The sequence below is a fragment of the Equus caballus genome, chromosome 15, assembly GCF_041296265.1.
Source record: "Equus caballus isolate H_3958 breed thoroughbred chromosome 15, TB-T2T, whole genome shotgun sequence".
Lineage (NCBI taxonomy): Eukaryota > Metazoa > Chordata > Mammalia > Perissodactyla > Equidae > Equus > Equus caballus.
This window is the reverse complement of record NC_091698.1, coordinates 94,824,796-94,837,381: the sequence shown is the minus strand read 5'-3', so window position 1 is coordinate 94,837,381 and position 12,586 is coordinate 94,824,796. Positions and strand designations below refer to the sequence as shown.

At 38.5% G+C, this 12,586-nt stretch overlaps 1 protein-coding gene across 1 annotated transcript in view; it reads right to left on the bottom strand.

Moving 5' to 3' along the window:
* NBAS (NBAS subunit of NRZ tethering complex) overlaps positions 1-12,586 on the bottom strand; it is a 331,876-nt gene that overhangs the window by 114,799 nt on the left and 204,491 nt on the right. The window contains exons 39-40 of the mRNA XM_014731302.3: positions 3,010-3,086; positions 2,421-2,558 (exon numbers count right to left, since the gene is read on the bottom strand). Of these exons, the coding sequence (XP_014586788.2) occupies positions 2,421-2,558; positions 3,010-3,086 (215 nt within the window). The remainder of the gene's footprint in view (positions 1-2,420; positions 2,559-3,009; positions 3,087-12,586) is intronic.

Genomic DNA, 12,586 nt, shown 5'->3' with positions numbered 1-12,586 from the left:
TGGTATCTAAGTTAGGAAACAGTGATGGCCAGATACAAAAGCTGGGATGGAATTTAATGGTTTTCTCCTAACTTATCTCTCTCACAAACAGTACATGATTTGAGACAATTTTTGATACAAAGTGATTTACTATCAGAGAGATGAGGAAAAATATGTTGTTTTTTATACTAGAATTTTCCTCCAGGAAGACTACTTTGGTTTTGAGGAAATGAAACTGAAGATTACAGGCCAAACTGTGGCTTGCAGCAAGACCTTGGCTTTCTTAAAAGTTTTAACTTGTAGTCTGTCTTGTATCGTTTTCAGGCCTCTTGTTCACAGCTCCTCTAATCCACGTCTGTGTCACCGTCTTACATGGATTTACAGTTAGTGGTGAGTTCACTGTGGTCAGACAGAAGGCTAGGAGACGGTGGCACCCCCGAGGTGCTCACGGCAGTCGTCATAGACCAGCTGACTGAGTGAGAGGCCTGTCCATCCTCTGTGTTCATGAAACCAAAGCACAGTAGTGGGCACATAGTAAGACCTTAATACAGACTGGACACGTGGAAGCGAAAGAGAGAGATCCCATCTCAGCACTTGGATCCCATTGCAACGGTATCCAATTAGAAACCTCAGTCAAACACAGTTTGAGGACACACTTGACTTGTTGGGAAAAAAAATCCAAGTTTGTAACAAGGCGCAATGCTTTCTGGTCAAAGAAAGCTTCACCATGTTTCAACATATTTGGAGTTTTGGAGCAAATTATTTGGTACCTGTGGTCATACACAGAACTAATAAAAGGATAAGGGTATCTAGAAGCAGATATCAGCAAGCATGCCATAAACACTCTTTACCAGCCATCCAACTGAATATAATAAGAAGGATGTTAAATACACTGTTCCAAAAATAAACCTGCCACACTTTCACCAACATAATCACTTCATTTCCTCAATTCATAACACAGTAGGTCAATTTCTAATCTCACATAAAAACACACCAGAGATATAAAAACAAAACAAAGGACAATCACTAGAGTATACTAAAGTAGCTGTACAAAGCAGCAGTGGCTATCAAAAGCAAAATTCATAATTCCCCAAATAAAGTATACTTTACATTAACTGGCTAAAAATAAAACATTCCTCTTTGTTGGCCAAATGTCATCATAACAGAACGATGCCTAAGAATAATACACACCTAATAATGATGCTGCCCTGGGATATTAACCTGTGCTGAGATGGTGCCCCCACTTCCCTTCTTCTTTTTAAATAAAAATTGATGAATGAAAGCCATAGATTTTGCCACAAGAATTTTTCACCCACTTACAGTTTCTTGGATGTGTTTCACATGGCTAAGGCACCTCGAACTTTGATACACATATGAAATTATTTCTTCACAGTCTGCTTTGGGTCAGGAGAGGAAGAATCCTGCCTCGATAAAATCTGGACCTTGGATTTGTATATATAGTGCAACTGAAAGTCTGATTTATTTGCTTATCTATTCTTAAAGTGGTAAATCTCTTAAAATGATCCAGTACAAAAAGTAGATAATTTCCCAATGCTGACAGTTAAAACTGGTCTATTCAAGTAAACCTGGAGGGCTTTGATTTTCCAGTGGCATCCATAATATCTTGGTGTGCACAAAAGAAGGTACATGTAGGGGCCAGCCCTGTCGCCTAGAGGTTAAGTTTGGTGCACTCTGCTTCGGCAGCCCAGGTTTGGTTCCCCAGCACAGACCTATACCATTCGTCAAGTCATGCTGTGGCAGCATCCCACAAACAAAATAGGGAACATTGGCACAGATGTTAGCTCAGGGTGAATCTTCCTCAAGCAAAAATAGGAAGACTAGCAACAGATGTTAGCTCAGGGCGAATCTTCCTCAGGGAAAAAAAAAAAAAAGGCACATGTAACTTGAGGCATACTTAGGTGCTTATGCTCAGAAATTAAACAGAAAGTTATATAAAAGTCGTCTGAAGCTTGGTGGCAAGTAGGTCTAATATATTTCAACATTTCATCTGTATCATTACTACTTTCATATCTCTGACTTGAAAATAAATAAAAGTATAGCATTGTTCAAAGAATTACTTGCCTACTGTCCTAAATTAGACAAAACCATATTCCTTTTGGGCAGTGAATTAAAAAGCCAATTCTCCATTTCGCCTCTCCTATTACTTTAGCCTTTCCCAAGAACTTTGTAAAACAAAGCAAATGAAAGAAAAGTTAGAGGAAGAATCATCATTCGCAATAAATATCAGAAACTCTACCTCTTACTGATGCCTGGAAAAGCAACTACATCTAACACAGAAAAAGGCAAGGGCTGTCAGCCACTGGGAATGCATTCTGGATACAAAGTGGATCAGCCTCTCCAAAGAGGTAAACACGTGTTCCAACTATTACAGAAAAGCTTTAACTCTGTGCATTAATAAAATGGAAACCACGAGGACTCACTCTGTAAAGAGGATGGCACTGGTCCCTGAAACACGGAGCTAATCTGGCATAGATCTGCAGGCTATAGTAATACGTTGCCAGCTGGAGAGATAAAGCGGAGTGGGACTGCTTTTCAAAGCACTTGTTCGCATCTAACACCTGGGAGGGAAAAGGATAGAATGAACTCAGCTGAAAGGAAATTAACAAGATCATCACAAACCCTTACATTTCTAGTCGTTACTGTAGAATTTTGGTTCAAAGTTTCCATCATATCAACTACATGACTACATGTAGTTCAATATGACTACATTAAAATTTAGAAGACACTAGAAAGGCACATCCCATGCATGTAAAAGCAGATTTAAAATCAACATTTTGGCTAACATTGTAGGATTTATTCTCTGAATACTAATCAGTCTTTTCACCACCCAAGAGGTATCAGAAGGCAATGAAACATACATACATACATATATATAAGTGTACATGTATGTATGCATGTACGTAAGTATATACGTATACAAAATAAACAGTTCTACTGATGAAAATCCCTGATAGAGATTTTTAGTTTCTTCATTTTTAAGTCCTTTTTTCCTGGTAGGGGTAAACTTACCTGTGGTAAGGCAAGGAGATAAGCGAGAGCCAGGGTCATGTCATTTGGTAAAGCATCACTTGCTAGCTGCAAGAGAACTAAATGCAGGAAAAAAATCACATTATTTTACTTGAGGATTCATACGACATTCATAGTTACTAAGTCCCATGTTTTTAGTCCTATATAATTTCAACAGATAATTAGCTTCAGAAGACTCTTTAAGGCCCTTTATGAAAGTCTTATTAGTACCAGTGAAATACAGATCACAAGAAACTATGGTAAATCATAACCTTGCCTTAACTTAGAGGAATTACGCTGTTTGGTACTTAAACATAATGAAATCCTGCTAATGCAGCTGCAAAGTGTAAGTACAGATAGATCAGTGAGGACAGTTTCTTACAGCTTATCTTTTGGTTTTAAAGATCCAGGCCATGCAATAAAATTATGCATATCGATAACAGGGAATGTGGATGATGACCATGTGAGTACTGAAGATCAGACCAACAAAATAGCTCTGTGAGTGCAAATATAGGATAAATTATTTAACTACTACAGTGATGATAATACGGTTTTGTTTCTTCCAAGAACACCCCTCTTCATCACACTCCACAAAAAAAGATTTGATTTGCTTTGATTATAAATCTTAAAATATTCCAACCATTAACAACATTTTCATAATAAAATTTCACATGAGCAACAATCTGTCAATGTCATAGCTTTAATAAGAGAGAGTACATTGCCAAAAAAGTCTGTGTTTACATGCAGTTTGTATTAACAAGGAGGCATTTCATTCATTTAGGTCTTAGGGACAAATACCAGGTAGTCACATGTAATCACAACATAAATCCTTTATTTTTAAAGAACACAGACTCTCATGATCTGCACTAATGAACGACAACAGTTTGTGGATAACCCAAAGGAAATGATATTTGACTTTGCAAATATACTATACAATTTTTTTCCAGAAGATTTACCTTCCTAATTGTGTCTTACTTGGACTAAAATTTAAGTCATTTGTAGAATCTGGCGTAGCTGACAGTCTGGGCAGTGGAGACGGTGGTGGGGTAAGGAGCAACACATAAGTGGGTGAAGTCTGAGAGTGTGACCTAGAATTCAAAATCTCCTGTGGATGATTCATGGAGGAAACAACAGAGCTTTCTCGACTGGGTCTACAGAGAGAATACTGGTTCTCTAAATACTCATTTCCTATGTGTTCTCCAAACTTATGAACCAAATTGGTCCACCAGTCAGCCTCAGGCCTCCCAAGGAACCGTATCATGTTAGAGATGTCTTCTAATCAAAAGCTACTCATTTCAAGGCCCATTTCCAAATTCACATATCAACTTATCAATGAGAACTTTGTCTGAAACAGACATTGCCCTAAGATAAAAATCAGAGTCCCTGCCCTTTGCAAATAAACACACTAAGGCAAGAGGAAGTCTCTGAATAAATAATTTAAAAATACAACGCAAAAGATCCACAAATTTTGGGCAAATAATTATGAGAGCCAAGAAGAGGTATAAGATTGCTAAATGTACCCCAGAAGACTATTAAAACTGAAGAATGAAGGGGTTAAGCTATACATTTGGACACCAGAAGATAAAGCAAGAAAAAGCATATAAGCATGTAAACTTAATCTGCTGAAAAATCTGGACTATTTGAGAAAGATTTACTTACAAGTCTAGAAATTACATACTACATACATACATACACACACACACACACAGGCACACACACACACAAACCAGGGCTGTCATTTTGACTTATGTCTGCCTTATGTATTCTATCACGCAATACCTGCCCAACAGTCCTTCAGGACAGTTATTTTCAAGAAGAAATATCCAATTATTTCATATACTAGTAGTTCTTCCCTGTTCATTTTCTTTCTTATATAGTCTCTTAGAAGGTGACCTACAATTGCAACCTCATCTAGTTTTTTTCCACTCTCACGTTAATTTTCTTCAGATATTGCCCTTCCTTACACACAAAGGAAGGCAACTTCCAAGCAAGCATATCCCAATCCACTCATCAAAATCTGCCCAGCCTCTTCAAAGGAGTCCCTCAGGAGCCTTACTTCAGGTGTGTGGCTGCTGCTCCAGCCATTGGAGGACCTCCTCCTAGAGGAGTGGTGGAGGCCACTCTAAGGCCTACGTGAGAAAATCAGTCCCTTTGCGGACCAGCTGCCAGTCACATCTAATTTTTTTTATCATAACATCAACTCACTCATTCATTTCATTTAATGTGCATTTGGCTGTTTCCAAAACCAAAAGACACTCAAGGGATGAAACTATGCTACCACTGAAGATATTCCAAAGAATATGCTACAGACCCTGAAGGAAATTCCAAAACAAAAACAACCTAACAAAAAACAAAAACAAGAAAAAAGAGCAATGATGACAGTTGGAATAAATGCACATCTTTGAAGGGGAGAATCTTCATCTGAATACATATGTTCCAGTAGGTTTATTTTTTAAATAATTACATTATTTCATAGATTCGGTTCACAAGATGGTCACTAGCATTTCTTGAACATATATAATTGAATATAAAGCTTATAGCAGAAAGGGAAAACAAATGGTTAACTTCCATGAGCTCAAAGCAGCGACAAAAATCACCCCCCGAGAGGAATCCAAAGGAGCATCATCGTTATTTTGACCAAGCAGTGAATCATCCTAAAATGCAAATGTTTGTTCCTAGTGAATAACATATGCATAGACTTTATTTCATCTACACAAATGTATTAATTTTTTTTAAATCCTCTGTATGTTATGTTGCTTTGACATCTTGGGTGTCTTGCTAATCCTGGAGAGACTGCCCCTCCCAGGGCCAGCTAATTCCTACAGATAGCAAACAACCTGCCTGTAAGCAAGCCTCTGATACGCAAAGCACCAATTCAAAGCCAATGGGTCGGGCTTCCCTTAACTACTGGGATACATCCTTTTTTTCCCCGCAATTATTTTACTGAGGTCATAACGGTTTACAGCATTGCATAACTTCAGGTGTACATTATTATTTATGTTTCTTTAAAGACTGCATCATCCTCACCACCAACAGTCCAATTTTTATCCATCACCATATAAATGTGCCCCTTAACTCCTTTCACCACCCCCCTCACCCCGTTCCCCTTTGGTAACCACTAATCTGTTTTCTTTATCCATGTTTTTATCTCGCACATATGAGTGAAATCATATGGTGTTTATCTTTCTCTGTCTGGCTTATTTCGCTTAACGAATTACCCTCAGTGTCCATTCATGTTGTTGCAAATGGGATGATTTTGTCTTTTTTATGGCTGACTAGCATTCCATTGTACATATATACCACATCTTCTTTATCCATTCATCAGTTGATGGGCACTTGGGTTGCTTCCATGTCTTGGCTATTGTAAATAATGCTGCGATGAACACAGGGGTGCATAAGTCTCTTTGAATTGTTGATTCCAAGTTCTTTGGATAAATACCCAGTAGTGGGGAGGATGGATCATATGGTGTTTCTATTTTTAATTTTTTGAGAAGTCTCCATACTGTTTTCCATAGTGGCTGCACCAGTTTGCATTCTCACCAGCAGTGTAGGGGGTTCCTTTTTCTCCACATCCTCTTCAACACTTGTTATTTTTTGTCTTGGTAATTATAGCCATTCTGACAGGTTTAAGGTGATATCTCAATATAGTTTTGATTTGCATTTCCCTAATAATTAGTGATGTTGAACATCTTTTCATGTGCCTGTTGGCCATTTGTATATCTTCTTGGAAAAATATTCATGCATATCCTCTGCCCATTTTTTGATCAGGTTGTTTATTTTTTGTTGAGTTGTGTGAATTCTTTATATACTTTGGAAATTAACCCCTTGTCGGACATATGATTCGCAAATATTTTCTCCCAGTTGTTGGGTTGTCTTTTCATTTTGTTCATGGTCTCCTTTGCCTAGCAGAAGGTCTTTAGTCTGATGTAGTCCCATTTGTTTATTTTTGATTGTTTATTTCCCACGCCTGAGTAGACGTGGAATTGGAAAAGATGCTGCTAAGACTGACGTCAGAGTGCTCTGCCTATATTATCTTGTAGAAGTTCCATGGTTTCAGGTCTTACATTCAAATCTTAATCCATTTTGAGTTAATTTTTGTGTATGGTGTAAGATAATGTCTACTTTTATTCTTTTGCATGTGGCAGTCTAGTTTTCCCAACACCATTTATTGAAGAGACTTTCCTTTCTCCACTGTATGTTCTTGGCTTCTTTGCCAAAGATTAGCTGTCCACGGATGCATCGTTTTATTTCTGGGCTTTCAATTCTGTTCCATTGATCTGTGTATCTGTTTCTGTGCCAGTACCATGCTGCTGTGATTACTATAGCTTTGTAGTATATTTTGAAGTCAGGGATTGTGATGCCTCCAGCTTTGCTCTTTTTTCTCAGGATTGCTTTGGCTATTCAGGGTCTTTTGTTGTTCCAGATGAACTTTAGGATTCTTTGTTCTATTTCTGGGAAGAATGTCATTGGGATTCTGATTGGGATTGCACTGAATCTGTAGATTGCTTTTGGTAATATGGACATTTTAACTATGTTTATTCTTCCAATCCTTGTGTATGGAATATCTTTCCATTTCTTTATGTCATCATCAATTTCTTTCAATAATGCCTTATACTTTTCAGTGCACAGGTCTTCCACCTCCATGGTTAAATTTATTCCTAGATTATTTTATTCTTTTTGTTGCAATTACAAATGGGGTTGTATTCTCGAGTTCTCTTTCTGCTAGTTCTTTATTAGCGTATAGAAATGCAACCGATTTTTGTAAGCTGAATTTGTACCCTGCAACTTTGCTGTAGTTGTTGATTATTTCTAATAGTCCCCTGATGGATTCTTTAGGGTTTTCTATACAAAGGATCATGTCGTCCACAAACAGCGAGAGTTTCACTTCTTCCTCTCCTATTTGGATACCTCTTATTTCTTTTTCTTGCATAATTGCCCTGGGCAAAACCTCCAGTACTACGTAGATAGAAGTAGCAAGAGCAGGCACTCTTGTCTTGTTCCTGTTCTCAGAGGGATGACCCAATTTTTCCCCATTGAGTATGAAGTTGGCTGTGGGTTTGTCAACTATGGCCCTTATTATGTTGAAGTACTTTCCTTCTATACCCATTTTATTGAGAGTTTTTATCATAAATGGATGTTGGATCTTGCCAAATGCTTTCTCTGCATCTATTGAGACAATCATGTGATTTTTATTCCTCATTCGGTTAATATGGTGCATCGCATTGATTGATTTGCGGATGCACAACCATCCCTGCGTGCCTGGTATAAATCCCACTTGATCATGGTGTATGATCCTTTAATGTACTGCTGTATTCAGTTTGCCAATATTTTGTGGAGGATTTTTGCATCTAGGTTCATCAGCAATATTGGCCTGTAATTTTTCTTCTTTGTGCTGTCCTTGCCTGGTTTTGGTATCAGGGTGATGTTGGCCTCATAAAATGAGTTAGGAAGCGTTCCATCTTCTTCATTCTGAGAAATGTATTGGTGGGCAAACATCAGAGTGTACTAACACAAACCTAGATGGTATAGCCTACTCCACACCTAGGCTACATGGTACTAATCTTACAGGATCACCATTGTATCTGCGGTCTGTCATTAACCAAAATGTCTTACGTAGCGCATGACTGCACTCTGAACCACCTCCTCTCTCTGGCTTTTACACTCCAGAAGCAGTATTTCTCTACCTTAATCACCCCAGGGCCAATTACTGGACCACCAGAGAACACTCCTATAGCCCAAAGTCCACCAAAGTTACCCAAACTATTCATCATATGCTTGTTCAAGATTGCCTACTCCTTCCCACAAAAACCACAACAAAGGCTTTTGCTCATGCTTTTGAACAACAACTAAAACAACATCTGTAAATATACAATGAATCTCTGCCCTACAAAATCAGACAGGATAATACAGAGGGAAGGAAACCATCTTCAGAACCAGAAAGTTCTGGGGCCAAAACTCAGATCCACCACTGATTTACTGCATGACTCTGTGTCCTGGAATTCAGAATGTTTTGGACTTTCAGGAAGTTATGCTGTACATATGTCGCATATTACATGATACCCTCAGCATGGTCTGAGAACACCCAACAATCAAAGACATTAACATTTCCACCGCAACACATCTGAATGCTCAGAGTAAATGGCATAAGCAAAGATTATAAATAACCTCATGTCAGTTTAGTTCAGGTTCTGATGCCAAATAAGTTACAAAAAGTCCTTCTGGTTTTCAAAGCATTTTTGATTTTGGATTTGAGCCTTAATTTTCCTCGCATGTAAGTTAGCATTAAATGAGGTAAAGTATGCAAAGTGCGCATCTCTCTAGTATACAGAAAGCACCTAGGAAGTTCCCCTCCCCCCTCTATGAACGACAGGCTTGAGGAAACAAATGATTTTCTTTGATTAGGACACATTTTGATTTCCCCTTAAAAATGATAGATAATAGGTTCTTCCATTAATAACTGCCACAGCGGTAATAGAAGCAATTACTTCTATTTTATATAGATTATAATTATTAATGAATTAACAACTGCATTTAAGCAGGTAATTTCAGTAAAAAGAAAACAGCAGACTTAAACAGTCCCACCTGATGCACTTCTGCCACCATCCTTACTGTTCTTCAGCTTCTGCTCACTGAGCACTCTACAATTATTTGAATTAGTTACTCCTCACAACAACTCTATGGAAGAAGTTATCTATTGTCTTCAGTTTACAAGAGGGGATTTAGAATTACAAAAAGTCCTTCTTTTCTATTTGCCCTGTGCCAGCATATAAACAAATCACTCCAGTCTTAGGAAAAAAAGTTCTTCCCTTGAGAGCTCTCTACTCTAACAAATTCAATAGTCCCCTCCTTGTTTGCATCACTAAACTTCTTAAATGAGTGGTTGTCCCCTACTGCATCCATTACCTTGACACCCATTCTTTCCTCAAGTCCCTAGAAGCTGGCTTCCATGCCTGTGTCCCAACTGATACACCTTCAAAGGTCACCAAATCCATTCGTCTCTTCTCTCAAATTTCTCTGTAGTACTAGGCACTTTGGCTTCAGGGTCACCATGTTCCCCAGCATCTGTTCCTCAAATGATCCCCCTCTGCGTGGGTGTCACCAGATCCTCTTCTCCTCTTTGATTGCTCAGTGTGGGTATTAGTCAGGTTATTTCACCACTATCTGCGTCAAAAAATAAGTTGAATTTGGTAGATGGAGAGGGGGTGGAGAGAAATATTTATATCAAGTATGGTAAAATATTAACTGTAGAATCTAGGTGGAGGGTATATAGGAATTCACTGTAGAATTTTCTCAACTTTTCTGTGCAGTTAAAAATTTTCTTAATAAAACATTAGAGGAAGGAAAGAGAAAAAGCCCTCTCTGATAACCGTGGCAAATGCTCAAGCTGTCAGTTATTTATTTCCCAGAAAGGTACTTCTGGACGAGTTATATATGCCTCGTCTCCAGCACTCAGGCAGCTGAGTTTCTGGCCACACAAAGTCCACGAACTCCCAGTTGCTCCAAGACTAGGAACATGGCCAGGGTGCAGTATGTCACCATCCCACACGTCCCCACGTTGCAAGGAAAGGGATTTTCTCTCTTCCCTGATCCCTAACACAACTGTGTTACTGTGCTACTCACGTTACACACACATGTAACACTCATGTGTTAACTCAGAACATCTTTTTCTCCCACAACTGGATCACAGATCATGAATCTCTACAACCCAAGTGCCCAGCTCAGAGCCACTCCTGACTAACAAGTGAATCGTTAAAGCAAACTGATGGGGAAGGGGGGGACATCAGTCCCCACTCCACCCCTGGGCATATAAACTTCCTTGGCAGCCCTCACTGAGCCTCAAGGATTCTTACAAAGTGGAAATCAAATCCCACATATAGGAAGCTTCTCAGTGTTTGGATCAGCAGACCATCTGAAGCAACATTTGACAAAATTATGTAAGTGAGAATCTGAAGTAGACTGATTCCACTATTCCACTGGTATATGTCATGCTGGCTGCAGACTGAGTCACAGTGATTCCAGATTAACATTCAAGATATATTAAAAAATAAATAAATAAAATAAAAGACCTGCCCTACATTTAGTAGTGTGTATGAATTCAATTTGCAGTGCCTGTTTTCAAACCTTGACTACGATGCATTTTCTAAACAAGTTATACAGCAAAATCAGATTAAATCTATGCCTAAGCCTCCAAGTACTAATTCCGTGCAAAACAAGTGCCTCTGGAAAGCACTCTATGATAAATTTAATTCCAGAACCAAATTCACAGAGGACCATATTATTGATTTGGAAATCATCAGCCATTAAATCATTCATTTAGCTAAATAAATAATGATCAATTTTATTCAGCTAGTCTCCATAAAATGTTTTCATCAACTTTATTAAAAAATTCTGAAAAGTCAGATCACGTTGGGAAGTTTAATTTGTACTATGACCTACTTCTGAACCAAAGTTGGTAGTCACATTTTTACAATTTTTAATTTGAGTCATTTAACCTATATCATTCCTCAATTCTGCTGAGTTTCTGACAAATATTTGATATTATAAAATAGCCAAAAATATCTGTTTCAGATACATTAGCATCATCAAGAGATAGAAGTGTGATAGTATTTATGAAAATACTTAAATTACAAACTCAAACGTAAAGAATGATTATTATTAAAACCAGTTCTACATTTTAAAAACTTCCATGCTTAATACACACAGTAGGTGCTCTCGAATGTTTTTCCCATTCAATTCAAAAATATTTGAGTTTTTAAAAAATACTTTAATGGACATGGATTCTTTCCTTTGGTGGGATATTAAAATCTGAATGTCATGAAAGACAACTTGAAGAGACACAGGGGCAGAAAGAACATCCCTACAGACCTGCTAAAATCTCACCTACACCGCTAAAATAACAGCACACCCGCCCCTGGGAACTCGAGGAGAGTCACCAAGAGCAGAGATCCTCAGTGTCTGTCCCAATGTCTGTTATGTACACACCATGCTGACTCTCATCATTATGAAGAGACACTGATTTTGCACCCAGCATAGAGAAAACCCTCACAGCCCTAGTAATAGTGTTAGAAATAGATAAGGCACTCAGAGTTTGACCCTCAAGTTGAAGAGACTAGACACAGACATAAAAGGTATAGGTGGCCTTGCCAGGACACCAGGTGAGAGGCTCAGGAAGCCAGTGTGTCAGAGTTTGAAGAACAGACATATGATAGTTGGGGAGAATCTAACACCTTCAGTGAAACTTCCACAGGGTCTTAACCATAGTTTCACAAATGAATTGCCTGAGGAACTCTAAAAGATATTTGCTGCATGGGCCCCACTTCAGAGATTCTGAAATAAATGGTCCACAGTGGATCCCAGACTTCAGTATTTCTTAAAAATTCCCTAATGTGTCCCCAGGATGGAGAATGACAGCAGCAGGCCTTGAAAACAAGGGGGAATAATAACTGGATCAACCAAAATGCAAGATGATGGCAAGGAAGTTAATGCAGGCCAAGGACTAGTCTAAGAAAAGGTGCACAAGAGAGGGCCCCATCCTCATCACTGGAGAGCAGCAGGCCAGTGATGGACCACAGAGGCTGTT